Source organism: Oryctolagus cuniculus, chromosome 11 (genome assembly GCF_964237555.1).
Source record: "Oryctolagus cuniculus chromosome 11, mOryCun1.1, whole genome shotgun sequence".
Classification (NCBI taxonomy): Eukaryota; Metazoa; Chordata; class Mammalia; order Lagomorpha; family Leporidae; genus Oryctolagus; species Oryctolagus cuniculus.
In genome coordinates, this window is record NC_091442.1 from 9,535,634 (window position 1) to 9,556,642 (window position 21,009).

At 61.2% G+C, this 21,009-nt stretch overlaps 1 protein-coding gene and 1 long non-coding RNA gene across 6 annotated transcripts in view; one reads left to right on the forward strand and one right to left on the reverse strand.

Moving 5' to 3' along the window:
• The window catches only part of LOC127487350 (uncharacterized), a 1,183,652-nt gene that overhangs the window by 276,562 nt on the left and 886,081 nt on the right, over nucleotides 1-21,009 (reverse strand). The window lies entirely within an intron of this gene.
• Nucleotides 1-21,009, forward strand: part of ATP9A (ATPase phospholipid transporting 9A (putative)) — a 136,820-nt gene that overhangs the window by 108,788 nt on the left and 7,023 nt on the right. For 4 of the 5 annotated variants that reach the window (XM_070051684.1, XM_070051688.1, XM_070051686.1 and 1 more), the window contains exons 16-26: nucleotides 1,749-1,841; nucleotides 2,499-2,582; nucleotides 4,166-4,336; nucleotides 5,771-5,869; nucleotides 6,818-6,907; nucleotides 7,181-7,325; nucleotides 7,895-7,959; nucleotides 11,818-11,973; nucleotides 16,563-16,627; nucleotides 18,408-18,516; nucleotides 19,386-19,443. In XM_070051684.1, the coding sequence (XP_069907785.1) occupies nucleotides 1,749-1,841; nucleotides 2,499-2,582; nucleotides 4,166-4,336; nucleotides 5,771-5,869; nucleotides 6,818-6,907; nucleotides 7,181-7,325; nucleotides 7,895-7,959; nucleotides 11,818-11,973; nucleotides 16,563-16,627; nucleotides 18,408-18,516; nucleotides 19,386-19,443 (1,135 nt within the window). Of the gene's footprint in view, nucleotides 1-1,748; nucleotides 1,842-2,498; nucleotides 2,583-4,165; nucleotides 4,337-5,770; nucleotides 5,870-6,817; nucleotides 6,908-7,180; nucleotides 7,326-7,894; nucleotides 7,960-11,817; nucleotides 12,002-12,264; nucleotides 16,628-18,407; nucleotides 18,517-19,385; nucleotides 19,444-21,009 lie in introns of those variants that run through there. The other variant, XM_070051685.1, reaches the window with a different exon arrangement.

Here is a 21,009-nt window from a genome sequence, read left to right on the forward strand (position 1 = left end):
CCCACCCCCCAGTCCAGCACCAGCGGCCGATCATTATGCGTTTACCGTGCAACTGTGCCGTGAGATGGGAGCGAAGTAAACTCGTGATGAACTTGGTGGGAGGAAGTGACTCAGGGCAGGAGATAGCGGATGCCGTATTTACATTGGATGAGAAGTCAGAGCTCGTCCCGGCCCCCTCCTTGGCGAAGGAAGCCGGGCCGGGGCGGGGCGGGGGCGTTCCTTCCTACAGCCACCTCGTTGCGCACTGGAGAGAGGAAAGGGGAAAGGCCTCGGTGGCTTTCATGCTCAGACCCCACAGCTGTCTTTGGCCCGAGTCCCAGGCAAGCAGAGAGCGAGAGCGCCTGGGAGAGCGCACGACAGGGCGGGGTGGGGGGGCGCTCTGCGAGTCAGCAGCGCGTGCTGTCGGGGGAGATGGTCAGTGATTAGCGGCCGTTCGGAAGTCACTGTAGAAGAGGAGACCAGACCACTCCTCTGAGCCGGGAGTTTCTGTAGGAGTTTGTCCTGGGCTTCCCAGGGTAGCCGGGATTAGGCCCGAGGTGCTGCCGACCGTGCTGCGTTTCCACGTCCATCTGCTGCCGGCCACCTCCCGTGTCTGCAGTCATCAAGGGAGGAGTGGGGCGGAAGCGGCAGCAGATGGCGCCCTCGGATGGCTTGTCCCGGAACATTTGGCATTGGGGGCCACGCCCCTGGCACAGTTGGCGTTGGGGGCCACGCCCCTGGCACGGTTGGCGTTGGGGGCCAGATGAATCCCTGGATGTGGGCTGCACCCTGGGCCCTGTGGACAGTTTCACGGCGTCCCTGGCCTCTGCCTAGTGGATGTCGACTCAGTACCCCACGCTGTGACAATCGAGTGTCCCCAGACCATGCCAGATGTCCCGGGGGGACCACATCCCCGCCCCGCCCCTGCCTTGAGAACACTGGGCTACGACTCGCTCTTGGTGTCCAGTAGGACTGAGGGCAGAGAACTTGGCGCTCATTCCAGCAGAGTCGCAGCCCTGCAGGGCCCTTGGTGGTGTCTGGCCTCGTGCCACACGCTCCACGCGAGTTATCTCGTCTCGGCCACAACGACCTAAGTGGTCCGAGTTGTTGGCCTGCCCACTCCATCAGAGGAAACAGGCTTGGAGGAGTAACTTGCCCAAGCGCATGCAGCTGGCGACTGCTGGGCCAGGCAGCCGTTGGCTGTGCAGGGAGTTAGCACCACGGGGTAGCACTGGTGCACTGTGGGGACTGGAAGTCCGGGTGACGTGGCCGTGGGTAAGGCCTCAGGAGGCACGGGGTCTGGAATGACCTTTCGGTGATTCTCACGAAGCAGACATGGGGGGAGGCGTTTTTGTCGGGTGCCGGCGGGTGCTGTGGCATCCAGCACGCAGACACCCGGAAGGCTGCTCAGTGGCCGCACGGGGCAGCGTCCAGCCCGTGTTGTTGGGCCGGGGTCGGCGTCCACCCCAGTCGTGGGGCACCACGGGCCGCTGGCACGGCTGGTGCGGCTCCTGCAGCGCGGGAGTCCGTTCCTGCTGGAATAAGAATCCCTTTAAAAAACAAACCCGCTCCTTTTGATCCTGCTCTTTTGTCATTTAATAATTTTCCGCAGGTTCTGTGGCCTTTGCCCAGCCCGAGGCCCCCTCTGGCTTTTGATCTCTGGCCAAGTCGGAGCCCGCCACGCCTGCCGTGTGCTCTGCGTGTGCTGGGGGGGGGGATGGGGGAGGGGCTTCCTTCCGCTCGCTCACTGCTCCCGCCTCTCTCCCCAGGACGAGTCCACGGGAGAGATCACGTTTTACATGAAGGGGGCCGACGTGGTCATGGCGGGCATCGTGCAGTACAACGACTGGCTGGACGAAGAGGTGAGTGCGGCGGCGCGGGCACAGCCCCCGGCCCCGCGGCTCCATGTGCGTGCGTGCATCCGTCCGTGCATCTGTCCGTCAGTGCATCTGTCCGTCCGTGCATCCGTCCGTCCGTCTGTCCATCCATCTGTCCGTCCGTTTGTCTGTCCGTCCGTCCATCCATCCATCCGTCCATCCGCAGAGGCTGTCGCACGCCCGGGAGAGGACCCTGGGCCGGCAGCACACGTTTTACGTTCCGTGACCACAGAGTTCCAGTTTGGGGAACCCACAGGGGCCGGGCGGGAGACACCCAGGCAGGAGGAGGCCTGGGTGTGTGCGCCCCACACAGCTGCGCCGTGCGCGGCTCGGGCATCACGGCTGCTTGCTGGGAACACGGGGAAGCGGCCGCCTCTCTGCCACCCCTAACAGGAGCGTGGGTTTGCGGGGCGCCCGGCTTCCCCGGAGCCAGCAGCTGAGTTCAGTTCGGAGGCGCCTGCTGCACCCGGTGGGGAAAGCCCCTGGGCTGCTACTCTGCGTTAGGGGAAGCGCTTGGCCGCCTGGCATCCCTGTGCCCTTGGACGCCGCGCAGCCACCTCCGTGGCCAGGCTCTCCTGGAGCCGGGGGAGGGCGTGTGGGGCGGAGCCTCGGCACATCCCCGCCGGCCCGTCTGTTTTTCAGTGCGGCAACATGGCCCGGGAAGGGCTGCGGGTGCTGGTGGTGGCCAAGAAGTGTCTAGCGGAGGAGCAGTACCAGGACTTCGAGGTGAGTTGTCCTGCGGCCTGCCTGCCCAGCTCCACGGGCACCCGCCAGCTCTGCCCTGGCCACCTCAGGTCCTTTCTGAAGGCCCGGTCTCCCTGCTGTGGGGGGCTGCTGCGCCTGCTGTCTTCTGCCTGGAATGCTCTGCCCCTAACAGAGCTCCGTGATCCACTCCCTCACCTCCTTTGGGTCTCAGCACAAATGCCAGTGCCACCTCCTCCAAGCAGCTTTCCTGGATCACCTAAGGCTGCCCCATCTGTCATCTCATTTAATCTTCTTTATTGCCCTTACCACTCTTGCTTATTCTTTTTAAAGATTTATTTATTTGAAAGAGTTAGAGGCAGGGGTAGAGAGAGAGAGAGGTCTTCCATCTGTTGGTTCACTCCCCAGATGGCTACAACAGCCAGAGCTGAGCTGATCCGGAGCCAGGAGCTTCCTCCGGGTCTCCCACATGGGTGCAGGGGCCCAAGCACTTGGGCCATCCTCTACTGCTTTCCCAGGCCACAGCAGAGAGCTGGATTGGAAGTGGAGCAGCCGGGACTAGAACCAGTGCCCATATGGGATGCCGGCGCAGCAGGCGGTGGCTTTACCCTCTACACCACAGTGCTGGGGCCCCCTTAGGTTTTTTAACACTCATCTTAGGCATCTCCTCTCTAGAATGAAATCCTTTTTTAAAAGTTTTTTTTATTAATTTGAAAGCCAGAATTACAGAGGAGAGAGAGGCGGAGACAGAGACAGAGAGCGAACTTCCATCTGTTGGTTCACTCCCCAGCTAGTGTCAATAACCAGAAGTGGGCTAGGCTGAAGCCAGAAACCTGGATCTCCCTTCTGGTCTCCTACGCAGGCGCAGGGGCCCGAGCACTAGGGCCATCTTCTGCTGCTTTCCCAGTGCATCGGCAGGGAGCTGGACTGGAAGTGAGCTGCCGGGGCTTGAACTGGCGCTCACATGAGATGGTGGCGTCACAGTCAGTGGCTTCACCCTCTGTGCCTCCCTGCAAGCCCTAAAGGATGGGGTCCTTCCAAGGGCAGGGCCTGCAGCCCTCTGGTTTGCATTTCCACCCCAGGCTGAGGGTCGCTCATGACACACGGCACATGTCCTGGACAGTGTGGAGGAGATCCCCCTCCGAGCCCTGATTTCTTTTTCTAATTAAAGATTTATTTTATTTATTTGAAAGAGTTACAGAGAGAGAGGAATAGAGAGAGAGAGAGAGAGAGAGAGAGCGAGCGAGCGAGCTTCCATCGCTGGTTCACTCCCCAAATGGCTGCAATGGCCAGAGCTGTGCTGATCCGAAGCCAGGAGCCGGGCTGTGATGAGGGGAACTTGCTGACCGAGGGTGTTGGTGCCGAAGTGGGCGGCGTGCTGGGGGGAATCCGCTGCTGATTTGAGATCTTGGGGCGTGCTGGTCCCTGAGACCCCGCGCGGCCGGCGCTGTTGCCCTTCCATGGAGAGAGGGGGAGGTTGAGTGAGCCACAGGCAGGTCCGTCCAGCCCCAGGGCCGGCGTGGATGAGCTGGCGAGGAGGCAAGAGTGTGCTGCAGCCTCTGGGTCACCCCGCCCCTCTGAGCGGTGGCGCCTCGCTGTGCGCCCAGGCCCGCTACGTCCAGGCCAAGCTGAGTGTGCACGACCGCTCGCTCAAAGTGGCCACCGTGATCGAGAGCCTGGAGATGGAGATGGAGCTGCTCTGCCTGACCGGCGTGGAGGACCAGCTGCAGGCCGACGTGCGGCCCACCCTGGAGACCCTGAGGAATGCCGGCATCAAGGTAGGGGCTGGCCCGGGGCGAGCTCCGGCCACGACCCCCCCCCCCCCACCGCGTGCCCCTGCAGCTGAGTGGCAGTCAGGGGCGGAGCCGAGGCCCCAGAGCCCTCTCCAGGAGGGGCTGCCGCCTCCCCAGCCCCCTGTGGGCAGACCCCGTGTGTGTCGGCTGTCACTCATCCCCCCACAGCATCCAGCATGCACGGGCTGGGCCTCACAGTGTAGCTGAGTGGCCGGCCAGCAGCTGCCTGTCTGTCCGTGTGGCCAGCCCATGCAGCAACCACGGGGCTGACACCACCCGCTGAGCCTTTTGTGCTTGGCTTCTGGGGGCCCCACGAAAATGCGCAGCGGTGTGTCTGCAGCCGCCAGGAGGGGGCGCCCCGGGGAAGTGCCTGCAGGTGCCGGGGCCCCTGCTGTGTCCCTGTGAGCACTGGGCAAGGGCTCCTGCCCCTGGGGGTGCACGGGCACAAGGTGTGCATCGCGTGCAGGCCCTCGGGCTCACAGGCATCCGCGGCGAGGGTTGCAGGCAGGGGTCCAGCGACAGAGGCCGGTTCCGGCAGCACTGTGGGGTTGCAGCTTTGCCAGCGGCCATGTTTTTCTTGCTTGCCTTTTTTTTTTTTTTTTAAGATTTTTATTTATTTCTCTGAGAGGCAGAGTTACAGACAGAGAGGGAGAGACAGAGAGAGAGGTCTTCCATCCACCGGTTCACTCCCCAGATGGCCACAACAGCTGGAGCTGAGCTGATCTGAAACCAGGAGCCAGGAGTGTCTCCCACATGGGCACAGGGGCCCAAGCACTTGGCCATCTTCCACTACTTTCCCAGGCCATAGCAGAGAGCTGGATTGGAAGTGGAGCAGCCGGGACTTGAACCGGCACCCACATGGGATGCCGGCACTGCAGGTGGAGATTAGCCCACTACGCCACAGTCCCGGCCCTGCCTCTGGCCATTTCTAAGACTTCTCTCCGGGTTTTGTATGTTTCCCTTTCTCCTGCCTTCTTGGGGATTTCGCCTCTCACAAAACCGGTCCGTGCCAGAGTCGGATGCCTCGTTCACACAGCGTGGATGTCGCTTCTCTTTCTGCCTTTCCCTGCCAGACGTGGGGGGAGCGTGCGGGAAGGGGAAGGTGCTGCGGTCATCATGGTCTCGGGCAGCCTTCGCGGGAGCAGCCCCGCAGCCCACGCCAGCTCTCCCTTCTTTCAGACTTTGTCGCTGTAAGAAAAGTCCCGAGAAGGGGTTACAAGGTCCATGGCTCCTTCTGGAAGCGCCACCGTGGCCCCGGCAGTGGTCTCTCAGGCCCCCGAGCCCCAGGAACTGGCGCATGTCCTGTGGTGTGGGGAGGCGCCGGGAGTGCCGGGGTGACCGGAACGTGTCGGCTGCACCCCGTGTCCTTGAAGCTCAGCCAGTGCAGGCAGCAGCCCTGCCCTGCCTCTTTGGTTTCAGGTTTGGATGCTGACTGGCGACAAGCTGGAGACGGCCACGTGTACGGCCAAGAACGCCCACCTGGTGACCAGAAACCAGGATATCCACGTGTTCCGGCTGGTAAAGCCTGCTCTGGGTGGGGCCGTGGGAGGTGTGGGTCTGCCCTGGGGTCTGCCCTGTAGCCTCCTCCCCTCCAGGGAACCCGGGAGACCGGGGTGGGGGAGGCGCACATTAAGCACCTGGGGTCCGGCAGGCCGGGCACGTGGCTGGTTTGGGCAGGACCACGTGGTGACCCTGGAGCGGGTGCAGGGGTTCTTCCACTGGTTAGGGGCTCCTTGCCGTGGCCCTGGGTTAGGGCTGTGCTCATCGCATCCGGGCGCAGCAGGGTCCACTTTGAGAAGCTGGTGAGAGTTAGGCACTGCCCCCGACCCATGCAAGTCAGCTGTGCACGGGACTCCCAAGGCGTCGCTGACCTCCCGCGGCCATGGCCTTGGCTAAGAAGCAAATGCCAGGCTGTCTGCCCTCCTGAAGGGGAGTGCGTGGGGAGCTTCTTGAAGGAGGGGAATTGGATGGCCCACGAGCAAGTGGCCGCTCTTGTGGCAAGCTCTTGACCGCGTCGGGAGTGGCTGCCTGGGGGACTGTCCTGGGCTCAGGCGTTTCGGGGTCTCCCTCTCTCCTGCCTTTGACCTTCAGCACCTAAGAGCTGTGGGAAATCCAGCGATTTTTGGGACAGCGCAGGGTTGTGTGCAGACCCTGTGTTTGCGGATTTGCCGACTTAGAATTACTTGTGACCTCAGCATCCGCACACGAGACCCCTTCATGGTCTCGCGAGAGGCAGAGAGGTGAAGAATTGTAGTTGCTGTGCCGCGTGCATCTCTGGCTGGGGTTGACCACAAGGCCCGCTCTGCCTGCTGGGGCTGGCTCTCGTGCTGGAGCCACGGCCGTCCGTTTGGGCATCGGATGTTTTGCATTTGGGTGCTTTTTGCCAGCTCTGACTTTGCAGCGGGGGTGCCGCGGAGCCCAGCAAGGCTGCAGTGCGCCGTCATCTCCTCACCTGTTCCCTTCCAGGTGAGCAACCGCGGAGAGGCCCACCTGGAGCTGAACGCCTTCCGTAGGAAGCATGACTGTGCTCTCGTCATCTCGGGAGACTCCTTGGAGGTGGGCGTGGGCCCGCGAGCCTCTCTCTGTGGGGCGGGGTCGTGGGGGGGGGCTCCTTGGAGGTGGGCATGGGCCCGCGAGCCTCTCGCTGTGGGGCGGGGTCGTGGGGGGGGGCTCCTTGGAGGTGGGCGGGGCCTCGCGAGCCTCTCAACTGTGGGGCGGGGTCGTGGGGGGGTTCCTTGGAAGTGGGCGGGGCCCCCACAAGCCTCTTGCTGTGGGCGGGGTTGTGGGGGGCTGGGCAGTGACAGGGCCGGCCCGCCGCGCCCTCCCCAGGTGTGTCTCAAGTACTATGAGTACGAGTTCATGGAGCTGGCCTGCCAGTGCCCGGCCGTGGTCTGCTGCCGCTGCGCCCCCACCCAGAAGGCCCAGATCGTGCGCCTGCTGCAGGAACGCACCGGGAAGCTCACCTGTGCAGTAGGTATGCTCACCTGCGCTGCTGGCCCCGGCCCGCGGTGCCCTGGGTTCTAGGACAGGCTAGCTAGATCGGCTGCCAGTCGTCCGGTTGCGAACCCCGAGGCGGCTCCCTATGAACGTCAGCCGTTCCTGATCCCGATCCCGTTTGTGTTAATTTCCCTTTAGGGAGCAGGTCAGGAGGTGTGAGGGCCCCTCCTCCTCTGCTGGGGGCGGGAAGAGGGGTTCAGACCCCACCCTGAGCCCCGGGGCCTGCGTTCCAAGACCTCTGCTACCCCCTCCCCCGCTGCCTCCCCCGCCTTCCTCCCCTGTCTGAGCCTTGGTTTGCTCATCCGTAGCACGAGAGCCATGCTACCGCTTTCCTCCTGGGGGCTCACAGGGCTGAACGGGGTCCCACTTGAAACACCCTTGCCGCCGTGCACGGTGCCTGCCCAGAGCAGGCTGTGCTGGGCGGCCTTGGTGAAGGCTGTGTAGACGCAGCCCCAGTGCCACCACCGCCCCACGGAAGGGCAGGGCCTGGGCACTGCTGCACGGGAGGCCCCACGGGACAGCCGCCTCCCCTCTGCCCGCCCGCAGGTGACGGAGGCAATGACGTCAGCATGATTCAGGAGTCCGACTGCGGCGTGGGCGTGGAAGGCAAGGTGAGCTCCTTCCCGCTGCTCGGCCCCTCCCGTCCTCCCCTTCCCCCACTTGGCCGTGGACTTGGCCGTGGAGCTCCTGGGGTTCCCGGAGAATTACCCTGGGCATCACGGTGTCCTATCACCCAGGAGTCCCGGACCTGTCCCCTGTGGCTCGCGGACAGACGGACGCTGACTATTCACTGGCAAAACCTGTTTCTTTCGATTTTCTGTCGCCTTGCGTACAGCAAATGCACTGTGCTCAGCAGGGTCCGCGGAAGCCCCCAGTGTCCTGGGTGTGCCCACGTTGGCGGGTGGGAGAATGTGGCCCAGTTCCCTCCTCCCTGGGAGGCCCTGGCAGCTGCAGTTTCTGTTTGTTTATTTGAAAGAGTGACGGGGTCGGGGGAGACATCTGGTTTGCTCCCCAAATGGCTGCAACAGCCAGGACTGGGCCAGGAGGAAACCGTCCTAGGCCACGTATGTGCCGGGTGCCCGGGTACTTGGGACGTCTTGCACTGTCTTCCCGGGCACATTAGCAACAAGCTGCATTGGCAGTGAAGTGGCCAGGACTTGAACCCATGCTCACGTGAGACGCCGACATCGCAGACAGCAGCTTAACCTGCCATGCCACAGCACTGTGTCTAGCTGCAACTTGCAAAATCTGTGTGTGTGTGTTTTATTTTAATTTTTAATTTGACAGGTAGAGTTATAAACAGAGAGAGAGAGACAGAGAGAAAGGTCTTCCTTCTGTTGGTTGACTCCCCAAATGGCCGCTATGACCCGAGCCAATCCGAAGCCAGGAGCCAGGTGCCTCCTCCTGGTCTCCCATGCTGGTGCAGGGCCGAAGCACCCAGGCCATCCTCCACTGCACTTCCAGGTCACAGCAGAGAGCTGGACTGGAAGAGGAGCAACTGGGACAGAATCCGGCGTCCATATGGGATGCCAGCGCTGCAGGCAGAGGATTAACCTAGTGAGCCACGGCGCTGGCCCCATGTGTATTGTTTTAAAGATTTATTTACTTATTTATTTGAAAGTCAGAATGAGAGAGGTCTGCCATCTGCTGGTTCACTCCCAAAATGGCTGCAACAGCTGGGGCTGGGCCAGGTTGAGGTCAGGAGCCTGGAGCTTCCTTGGGGTTTCCCACTTGGGGGGCAGGGGCCCAAGTACTTGGGCTACAGTCCGCTGCTTATCCACAGGGGGGTGGATCAGAAGTGGAGCAGCCGGGACTCGAACCAGTGCCCATACGGAAGGCAGCTTTACCTGCTACGCCACAGTGCCGACCCCAAGTCTGTGCATTCTAAAGTGACTTTTCCCTCTCTCCTTCCTTGTCAGCTGCGTGCTTGCCTCCTAATAATGTACTGTGCGCGCTCTAATTTTTTTGATCTTTAAAGACGGTTGGTCTCGCGTGTGCTACAGCTGCGTGTGCGGTAGCAGTACGAGGCTCTGCCTCAGCACCAGCGTAGCCCATCTCCGAGAATCCGGCCAGTCCCTGGTGTTTTCCTGTGTCCTTGCCCTTTCTGGCCGTCTGGTCCTCCGGCCAGACGGCGGTGTTGTAAAGCTGCCGCGTGACGTGGCTGTCGGGCGAGGTGTTCCGTGTGAAGTGTGCATGGACCCTGGACGGAGCCGTGCAGGACACCTGAGTTTAAGAGGATTCTCCGCCAGGTTCTCTGTAGGATTAGAACATCTCCCCCAGGGGCTGCGTGCGGCGCTGGGGCTGGCGTGCGGCACTGGGGGTCAGGTTGCCGCCTGCAACGCTGGCATCTCAAGTCCCAGCTGCTTTGCTTTCCATTCAGTTGCACGCTAAGGCGCCTGGGAAAGCATAAGAGGACGGCCCAAGTCCTTGGGCCCTGCCACCGAGGTGGGGGACCCGGATGGAGCTCCTGGCTTTGGCCTGACCCAACCCCAGCCGTTGCGGCCATCTGGGGAGTGAACCAGCAGATGGAAGACCTCTCTGTGTCTGTGTCTCCCTCTTTCTCTATAACTCGGCCTTTCAAATAAATCTTGAAAAAATTTTTTCCGTTCTATTAGGATATTGCATTCCGATTGCTCTTTCAGAGTAGAAAAGCGCTCACGGTGGAAAATTAAAGCCGCATGGAAATACGGTGCGTCCTCGCAGGTCAGCCACGTCGAGCTTGGAACGCAGCCGCTCTCCCGGGGCCTCGGCTGTGTGTGTGTGTGTGTGTGTGTGTGCTGTGTGTGTTCTATACACGTGTCCTACACGGGCACACACGATTTCCGCGTGTGAATTGTAAATGAAGCGCCATCTCTGCCCCGTGTCGCGTGTCCCCTCGCGCCAGTGCCTCGTGACTTCCTGTCTGCATCAGGGCACACAGTCATCCCTTCAGGTTTGAGAAAGGTCTGGTCTCCTCTGCTTCACACAGAGGGAGAGGTCTTCCATCTACTGGCTCACTCCCCAAAGGCCTGCGACGCCTGGGGCTGGGCCAGGCCAGGACTGGGAGCCAGGAGCTCCATCTGGGTCTCCCTTGCCAGTAGCAGGGGCCCAAGCACTCGAGCCGTCCTCTGCTGCCTTCCGGGACGCATTGGCAGGAAGCTGGATAGGACGCAGAGATGGGACTTGGGCCAGTCCCTCGACGCAGGATGGGGGCGCCCCAGTGCTGTCTTCACCTGCCGTGCCCCAGCACCTGCCCACAGCCGTCACTTCCTACCCTCTCTGTGACTTTACTTTGCTACAGAGAGACAGAGAGTGAGAGAGAGAGAGAAGTCTTCCATCTGCTGGTTCACTCCCCAGTTGGCCACAACGGCCGGAGCTGCACCAATCCAAAGCCAGGAGCCAGGAGCTTCTTCCAGGTCTCCCACACAGGTGCCCAAGCACTTGGGCCATCATCTACTGCTTTCCCAGCCACAGCAGAGAGCTGGATCGGAAGTGGAGCAGCCAGGTCTTGAACCGGTGCCCATATGGGATGCCGGTGCTCCAGGCCAGGGCATTGACCCACTGCACCACAGTGTGCCTCTAAATCATAAATCTAAACAACAACAACAACAAAACCCTGCAGCCTGGAGCTCTTGTTCTCGTCATCAGCAGTGGAGCAGTGTCACCTCCCCAGCGGTGACGCTGACGCGGTGGTTCCATGGACTGCGCAGTCACATTTCCCTGGTTGTCCCCAGGATGTCTTCAGAGTTACAAAGAGCTCCAGGCCACAAGCTGCGTTCATTAGTGTTTCTGTGTCTCTTTCATCTTTAATGTGAAACACGTTTCTCCAGCAGGCGGGGCAGGGCGGGGCGGGGCTGGGCGGGGTCGTTGTTCGTGACTTTAGCGTTTCTGGAGCCTTCCAGACAGTTGTAGACGGTCGCGGGCCTGCTGCGCGGGCGGGTTTGACTCAGACTCTGTGGAGTGGGGACCCGGGCAGCGGGATTTGTGTTCTTCCTGCTGCCCGTCTGTCCGCTGTCGGCCTCCACTGTGTACCTTTTCCAAGGGGGGAATCCATCGCACAGTTGCACCGTAACTTCGTCCCGCTGGGACCAGTGCAGAGCTGAACATCCCGGAACATTCCACTGAGTGTTGTCAGAGGCATTTTTTTTAACTGTTAGGAGACCTGAATGTTATACATCAACTCTTTGATTTTGCACAATTCTTTAATTCTGATACGCATTATGGGATGGCTGAACCCCTGGGGCTTAATACCACACTCATTTACCTCCCAATTGTAACCATGATGTAGAATGTTTTTTATTTAAATAAATTCCTCTTTTTTAATCAGATCTTGACTTGGACCACCAACTGCACACAACTTGAAACCAAAGATTCTCTTTACTGACGTTCTTCAAAGGCCTCCTCACGGTGTCTTACTTTCCAATTAAAGGAAAGCGTGTTTGCCCTGGCTGCTCGTTCTTCTGACGGCGCCCAATTCTGTTGAATCGCAGGAAGGAAAACAGGCTTCGCTGGCTGCAGACTTCTCCATCACTCAGTTCAGGCACCTTGGCCGCTTACTCATGGTGCACGGCCGGAACAGCTACAAGCGCTCAGCTGCCCTCAGCCAGTTCGTGATCCACAGAAGCCTTTGTATCAGCACCATGCAGGTGGGTGGGCAGCGGGCAGTGTGCACAGGTGCGTGTGGCTACACCATGCAGGCGGGTGGGCAGCGGGCAGTGTGCACAGGTGCACGGACTGCACTCACAGGCAGGCGGGTGGGCAGCGGGCAGTGTGCACAGGTGTACGGACTGCACTCACAGGCAGGCGGGTGGGCAGCGGGCAGTGTGCACGGGTGCACGGACTGCACTCACAGGCAGGCGGGTGGGCAGCGGGCAGTGTGCACAGGTGCACGGACTGCACTCACAGGCAGGCGGGTGGGCAGCGGGCAGTGTGCACAGGTGCACGGAACTGCAGTCACAGGCAGGTGGGTGAGCAGCGGGCCGCAGCACGGGTGCACAGAACTGCACTCACAGGCAGGCGGGTGGGCAGCGGGCCGCAGCACAGGTGCACAGACTGCACTCACAGGCAGGTGGGTGGGCAGCGGGCCGCAGCACAGGTGCACAGACTGCACTCACAGGCAGGCGGGTGGGCAGCGGGCAGTGTGCACAGGTGCACGGACTGCACTCACAGGCGGGTGGGCAGCGGGCAGTGTGCACAGGTGTACGGACTGCACTCACAGGCAGGCGGGTGGGCAGCGGCCCGCAGCACAGGTGCACCCGGCTTTCGGGTTATCATGGACGAGGCCTGGAATCAGAATATGCTCTGAGTTGTTACCCTACCCCAGCCGGTTTAGATACCCACCCTGGCCACCTTCAGCTGAGAGCCCTTGGGGAAGTCGCTGTCCCTCTGGGTGCCCCAGCCCCCTTCTTGTTGGCAGGGAGGGGTGTATGGAGTTGATGTGAGCATTAGGGTGCTTGGTGTGGAGTGTGTGTGTGTGTGTGTGTGTGCGTGTGTGGGGGGGTGATGAGAGTTGTGACTGAGACTGAGTAGTTACAGCTGGCTTGCCTGAGTGAGCAAGGCAGAGTTAGATGCCCAGTGCCTACACCAGCCTGGTTCTCACACACATGGGAGAGGGCTCATAGGGGTAACCGTCTGGCGTACTTCCCACACCCAGGGCGTTGGGCTGTGTCCCTGCGAGTCTCACGGTAGCCTGAGCCCATCTTACAGATGGGGAGGCTGAGGCTGGTTCAGGTGAGAGCTTGTGCAGTGTCCCCCGGGGGTTTGGTCTGCTGGGCCCCGTGCTCCCCGTCATAACCAGCGTCCCCTCCTCCAAAGCCCTCCCACGGTCGGCTCATGGCTCACGGCCCCCTGCAGGCCTGGCTGGGCGCTGAGCTCTGTGGCGGACTGTTAGTACGCTGGAGATGAACGTCTGTGGGCATCCTGCTCTTCCACCAGGGGTTCTAGAGCGAGCGAGATGTTCTCCCACCTCCCCTCTCGCCGGCTTACCCAGAATCTGTCATCAGGCTGTCGCAATTGAGTGAGTGTTAGGCAGGAGGCCAGAGGCAGGGAAGGGAAACCCTCCGGGTGCTGAAAAGCTATTGCTGGACTTTCCTGCCGGGCCCCGAGGTGCCAGCACCCCCGGGGAAGCGGTGAGGGCTTGGGCAAGATGGGTCCTGGAACCTGCGTCTCCTCCTTATTGGACCCCTGAGGACTCGGAGCGGGTCACTTCCCCACCCCAGAACTCAGTCTTTCCACCTGCAGTGTGGGGAGAAGATCCACGTCGTCCTCAGCCACGACCACTTGGAAAAACCGTGTTCTCTGAGCATCAGAGCTTCAGGCCCCCCCCCCCTACTGTGAGAGTCGCAGGTGAAAGGCAGGCCAGCTGGACAACCCCACGGAGGGCCCCCCCAGGCCTCCTCCGAGCCCTTGGGGCGGTTTTATGTTTCAGAATCTATTGTATTTGTGAGTGGAGGGACCTTAGAGCGATTTCCATCAAAATCATCCAAAGCCAAATAGCTGGCACAGTTCCTTAGCCCACATCTGTATGTTTAATTTATGCTAATTCGTCGATTGAACTGGGGCCTGCTGTGGTTTCAGTGACTGGGAGAGGATCAGCCGGGAGCCGACCTCTGCAGGGCTCGGGAGAGCACTGGAGGGAGAGGCCTTGCTCTCGGTGCCGGTGCCGTGGCCGCCTGCGTCCCTCCCCATCCACCCACGTCCCCCTCTCCGCGTCCCCTCTCTGCTGTGCTGAAATGGCCGTGGGGAGCAAGCCCCCGATGGAGCTGCCCCAGGCCCGGGTAGACTCGGGCACACTGTTCCAGTTTTCCCCCAGTGCTCTTCTTCTAGGGAAAGTTAATTTTTTTAATGTTTGTTTATTTACATATCCTTGAAAGAGTGACAGACACCTTCTACCCGCTGGCTCCTCAAAGGCCAAATGCCTGCAGCAGGCAGGGCTGGGCCAGGCTGAGCCAGGAGCCCGGAGCTCCATGGATGGGAGGGGCCCAGGACTCAAGGCATCATCTGCTGCCTCCCGGGGAGCTGGGGTGGGAGTAGAGGCGCGGCTACTCGAAACAGGGTGCACGCACCCCAAGTGGCAGCTTACCGCGCTGTGCACAGCGCTCCCCGTCCCGGGTGCTGCTGTTGGGATGCAGGATTTACCGTCAGCGTCAGGAAGGAGCTCCTGATGTGTTTTATATGGAAACAAAAGCAGTTCTCCAGGGCTTTTTGTTTTTTTAAAGATTTTATTTATTTGAGAGAGATGAGTTATAGACATTGAGAGAAAGAGAGAGAAGCCGGCGCCGCGGCTCACTAGGCTAATCCTCCGCCTTGTGGCGCTGGCACACCAGGTTCTAGTCCTGGTCGGGGCGCCGGATTCTGTCCCGGTTGCCCCTCTTCCAGGCCAGCTCTCTGCTGTGGCCAGGGAGTGCAGTGGAGGATGGCCCAAGTGCTTGGGCCCTGCACCCCATGGGAGACCAGGAGAAGCACCTGGCTCCTGGCTTCAGATCAGCGCGGTGCGCCGGCCGCAGTGCGCCAGCCGTGGCGGCCATTGGAGGGTGAACCAACGGCAAAAGGAAGACCTTTCTCTCTGTCTCTCTCTCTCTCACTGTCCACTCTGCCTGTCAAAAAAAAAAAAAAAAAAAAAAGGAGAGGTCTTCATCTGCTGGTTCACTCCCCAAATGGCCGCAATGGCCAGAGCTGTGCCAATCTGAAGACAGGAGCCAGGAGCTTCCTCCAGGTCTCCTGCGCAGGTGCAGGGGCCCAAGGACTTGAGCCATCTTCCACTGCTTTCCCAGGCCATAGCAGAGAGCTGGGTTGGAAGAGGAGCAGCCGGGTTTCGAACCGGCGCCCATATGGGATGCTGGCACTGCCGGCGGAGGATTAACCTACTGCGGCACAGCACCGGCCCCGCCTCCAGGGTTTTGACGTTTGTAGATTCCCTCCTGTGCCACGGTGCAGCCTGGGTGGGGAGTCCTGTGCTGCAGAGGTGGCTTTCCTGGTGCTGCCATTGCTGCCAGTCAGGCCCCAGGCTGCTCGTGGCCGTGTGCCAGGTGACATCTGCCCACTGTGTCCACTACAGGGGACGGGGCGGTGGCTCCGGCCAGCAGGAACAGGCTTTCGGTGATGCTTGTGCCTGGCCTCGCTTTGTTTTGTTTGTTTGTTTAAGATTTTATTTGAAAGGCAAAGTTACAGACTGACAGGCCTTCCATCCGCTGGTTCACTCCCCAAGTGGCCACAAGGACAGAACTGGGCCAGTTCAAAGCCAGGAGCCAGGAGCTTCTTCCAGGTCTCCCACATGGATGCAGGAGTCCAAGGACCCAGGCCATCTTCTACTGCTTTCCCAGGCCATAGCAGAGAGCGGGATTGGAAGTGGAGCAGCCGGGACTTGCACTGGCGCCCACATGGGATGCTGGTGCCGCAGGCAGAGGCTTAGTCCACTCCGCCAGAGCGCCGGCCCCATCGCTTTGGTTTCACAGAATAGAAACGAGCGTGGAGACGTCCGAGCTCCCGCCCACCCGTGGGCACCCGAGGAGGAGCTGGCAGAGGGCAGGGAGCCTCACCGGATCCCCGGGCTGCCCTCCGCTGCTGGCCCTGGTGTTTCCAAATCCAGAGGCGGATCTTCAGGGAGGGCCGGTCCGTGTCCTTGCTGCCACTGTCCCCCTGCAAGGGTGGCCTGTCTGTCACGTGCTCCTGCAGACGTGTCCCCAGATACGGCTACAGTAACGCAAGAAGGGACAGCGCCGCTGCTGTCCCCGCCGAGAACCTGGCGTGGAGACCGGAGGCCGCCATGCCACGTCTGTTTCCATCGGGTGCCGCCCGCTCACCGGCGCACGTTAGGAGTGTGGGCTCTGGGGGTCCGCAGGCCGAGTGCCGGCTCAGGTTCCCCTCTCGTGGCACCTGGGTGACGTCAGGTCTCGGTCTCGTGGACTGTTCTGGAGCTCTGCTGAGGTCACATGCAGAGCCTGGGGCTGTCACGTGGATGCGGAGCTGGGTTCCCCAGGTGTCACCCGTGAGCTGAGCACTCTGGGGCGGGATGCCTGCCTTGCAGGGCCTGTTTCCTCATCTGCGTAATGGGGGCGATGATGGCATCGATCCTGTCCAGGGTGCTGTGAGAATGACAGGCGCTGGCGCCCAGGGAGCACTGGTCACAGCATGCTGGCAGCGGGGTGCGGGGCAGGGGGTGCCGGCCGCTGTCTCCCCGCGGGCTGCCGGGGCTCCGGCCGGGCTCCTGCTGACGCCCTCCTCTCTCCCGGCACAGGCCGTCTTCTCCTCCGTGTTCTACTTCGCCTCCGTCCCCCTCTACCAAGGATTCCTCATCATCGGGTAAGGAAGCCGGGCAAGGCGGGAGCGTTTGACAGGACTGCTCGCGAGTGCCGCCGTGAGAGCAGAGACCCTGCGCGGGGACCCTCAGGTGTGGGGAGCAACCGGACTGGACTGAGTTACTGGAATTAGGACTTATTCTATGCATCTGCTCTCCCACAATATGGCGCTGGGAGAGAAGTAAACAGCTTCCGCACAGCTGCCTCCAGTTCAACCAATAAACTGTAGGACTTGCTCCTGATTGGAGAGCAGCGTACTCGGCGTGTGGGCAGCCGAGTTAGGATTGGCGGAGGAGGACTATAAAGGAGGAGAGAGACGGCATGCACCAGGAACATCTATGGGGAACATCTAAGGGAACCCGTGCAGCCCCCGAGAGAACCGGCCGGCGGTGTGCCGCTCCCCTGCGGAAGTGGGGAATGCGGCCAGGGGGAACTGCCCTTCCACGGAGGTGGAAGGGATAGTAGCCAACCCGGGAAGAACCAGCAGCAAACCCGGGGAGGGCCGAGCAGACGAAAGAACAGCGCAGGGTCCTGTGTCGTTCCTCCACGAAGAGGGGGAGCGACATAATGGTGCCGTGACTCGGATATGAAGCCTAGGCAGGGTTTGGTGTCGTTCCTCCACGAAGAGGGGGAGCGACACTCAGGGCCCCAGGGGACGCGGGGGGCGGGGGGTGGATTTGCACCATGTGGTCCAGAGTTCTCCACGCTAGGCTGGAGGTGTTGCCACCGCGAGAGCAAGACAGGGGTTCATGATGCCACCAGGGTCCTCGGAAGAGGGAAGGGTCTGAAGACGCCCTCTCGGCCACTGCTGAGCCCTGCAGAACGCCCTGCCGTCAGTGCTCACGGGAGGCCAGAGCTCGCTGTCACAGGCCGTGTGCACAGACAGAGCCTACTCTCAGGGGCTGTGTGCACAGACAGACAGAGCCTGCTCTTGCGGGCCGTGTGCACAGACAGAGCCTGCTGTCGTGGGCCGTGTGCACAGACAGAGCCTGCTCTCGTGGGCCGTGTGCACAGACAGAGCCTGCTCTTGTGGGCCGTGTGCACAGGCAGAGCCTGCTCTCATGGGCTGTGTGCACAGGCAGACAGAGCCTGCTCTCACGGGCCGTGTGCAGACAGCACCTGCTGTCGTGGGCCGTGTGCACAGGCAGACGCCCTACAGCCCAGCTGTCCCAGGGTGAAGCTTCCCAGTGAGTGCTGCTGCTTCTCATGCAAACGCAGAGTCCTCAGCTGGGTCCTTGCAGAGTGAGGGAACATGCCGGAATGTAGTCAGGGCTCCCAGGCAGTGCCTCCTGCGACCTGCCGTGATCCGGCCCCGTCTTCCCTCTGGGTCCTCCTCTTCACCGCCGCCCTCAGCCCTGGCCAGCCAGGCCTCCTTTCTGTTGGGTGTGACGGCCACCCCCACCCCCAGGGCCTTGGCACTGGCTGTGCCTGCTGCCTGGGCTGCCGCCTGCTGCCCGTGGCCTGCTCCTCGGCCACCCTCTCTGAAATGCAGCCGAGTGTCCTCCTCGGCGGTGTCCGTGCGTGAGAGCTTGCTCACTTGCTGGGGAGCACTCACGGCCGCACGGGCGCTCTCAGGCTGTTTCTGCCTGTTTTTTGCCCGAGCCTCTGGGGCAAGAAGCCGGCCCTGGCACGTGCCAAGCGCCCCGCCAACAGTCAGTGGAGGAGGGAGCGGGAGCTGGGCTCCTGAGGCCGGCGGGCGGATAGCCCCGAGCCCGGGGCTGGCTGACCCCGGCGATGTCCTGTCACAGTACTCCACCATTTACACCATGTTTCCCGTGTCGCAGGTACTCCACCATTTACACCATGTTTCCCGTGTTCTCCCTTGTCCTGGACAAGGACGTCAAGTCCGACGTAGCCATGCTCTACCCCGAGCTCTACAAGGACCTCCTCAAGGTTTGACAGCGGCCGCCGCTGGCCCCCGCCCTGCCCTGCCCTGCCCTGCCCTCCACCCATCCTCCCTCTTCCCCACCCCATCCCCCATCCCCTCCCATCCCCCTCTTCTCCTCCCCTCTTCCTCCCCTCCCCTCCTCTCCCCCCTTCTCCTTGTCTCATGCAAAACTGGTGACTTTCTTATTATGGGAGAAGGTGTGGGAGTTTGTAATTTTTTTTTTTTTGGAAAGATTTATTTTTCTGAAAGAGTTACAGAGACTAGAGAGACCTCGCATCCACTGGTTCACTCCTCAGATGGCCAAAGCCAGAGCCTTATCCAGGCATCCCGTGTGGGTGGCGGGGGACCAAGGACTCGGGCCGCCTTCCATGGCTTTTCCCAGGCCACTAGCAGGAAGCTGGATGGGAAGTGGAACAGCCGGGATGCGAACCAGTGCTCACACGGGATGCTGGCGTTGCAAGTGTTTGGTTAACCTGCTGCACAACAGCGCCAGGCCCCGTGTCCTGAGTTAAAACCACAATACATGCACACGTAGAGCATCAAACTGCTGTCACGTGAGCGGGAAGCAGCCGAGGGACGGCTCTTTAAAGCCCCCGAGAGTCCAGTCCCGCCTTGCGGCTGCCGCTTACATCTGCTCCTACACTGTTCTCTGTTACTGCTTATTTTATTCGAGGGCAGATTTATTCCCATCTAATGGCAGTTCCCTTCAAAAACAGTACCCCTAGTTTCCACGGCGTAGTCACGCGTGTGCGCCACCACGGGGGTCAGGGCAAGTAGCTGCCTCGCGCAGTCAGCGGGCCGGGGACAGGAAGGTGGCCGTGGACCCCGTAAGTGGCACACGGTCACCTGCTCTGCTCCTCTGTGTCTCGTTTAGGGGCGGCCGCTGTCTTACAAGACTTTCTTAATCTGGGTTCTGATCAGCATCTATCAAGGTAAGGACGGGCGAAGCCACCTGCCATCGTGGGCGTCCCTTCCCCCAGAGCCCGTGAGCCAAGGAACCTGGAGTGGGCCCCAGCATCAGGAGGGTGGCAGCGTGTCCCGGTGTCCCGCAGAAGCAGGGACTCAGGCAGGGATGCTGTCCACTTAGTGAGGGTAGCTGACGCACACTGGGCATCCCTGTCCCACAAATCTAAACTCTGACGCCAGAAATCCGAACCCGAGCCGCACTGGGATGGCACAGTGGGACACTGTGCACCTGGCCTCACGGGCCAGGCTGCCGCCAAGACACAGGCGAGCTAGGCTTCGGTCTGAAGTCGCCGTCAGTGTGTGTGCGTGCATGGCGGGGAGGAGGGCTGGGAAACCTAAGTGGATTTCGGGTTTGGCATTGGGTCCTGTCCCCACGGCATCTCATCATCTCCCAAGTCTGGAAAAGTCACAGGTGGAGAGCACTTCCGGTCCCGAGCGTTTGGGGTCAGGGCTCCTCATCCTGGCCTAACTGAAACCTGTGGAATCCGTGGAGCAAGAGGGGTGGCTCCCGGGGCGTCTCCGGGCTGTCCCCGAGTGAGGTCGCGCGGTGGGCTCCACCGAGGTGATGTGTCAGGTGACCTGATCTGGCTTGCTGCCAGAGCGACCGTGTTTATTTTTCCTCACTCTGTGCAATATTTCTGTTTCTATGCCCGTTTCATAATGTGCGCGTTGGCACATCTCTGCATCTCCAGACAGGTGCACATATGTAATTTGCAACTAAACCTGGACTTGGCGTCATTCCTAATGCTATTCACTGATGGGCTTTGTGTCTAAAAAGTTGAGGGAGCGTTGAATTTATTGGCGGAAGTTAAATTGTCACCAATATTTTTTTGTTGGTGTTTTTAAGAAGTCTATCAAAGTGTGTTGCAGGCATCTGGTTAAAAAATGCAGCCCCTGCTTGCAGGTGGACAGCAGTTGACCATAGTGGTCCCCGCAGCCCCTCCCCAACCCTCTTCTGAAAGGTGGCTGTCACCCTAACAGGGCCCCGGGTGCTCCCCTAAGTGCCTCCTTGGGCTGCTGTGCCCCTGGCTCCCACGAGCCATTCTCAGCTCGGCCCCATGACGCAGGGGCGTGGTGGGCTCCGTCCACGCCCCCTCCACTCCCGGCACAGGTGTGTCCACCGTGTGGCCGCTGTGAAGCGTCTGGCAGCAGTGTGGTCACCTGCACCCGTGCTGCTCACCCTGCGCACCCAGAATTCCACACCCGGTGCCCTCCCCGCCCCCAGCAGCCGCTTCCACTCCGGCCTCCAGGGATTCACCTGCTTCCAAGGCCTCCCTGGTGACTGGCCGTCTGTCACGTTTTCAGTGACGGTTACGTGTCGATTTCTCCCATCCACACCTGCCAGTCAGCCCCGCCCCTGCCTCCTTAATGTCTTCTCCCCTCCCCCTTGCCTGTCATCAACTCTCCCGGGAGGTCAGACCCAGGCCTCCCCCCGCCATCACGTGCGGCTCGCCGGTGATGAGCGGTGGCCCTCGTGTGTCCGTGCGGGCTGCGGTGGCGCGGCCGCGGGTCACGCCTCCGTGCATCCGCAG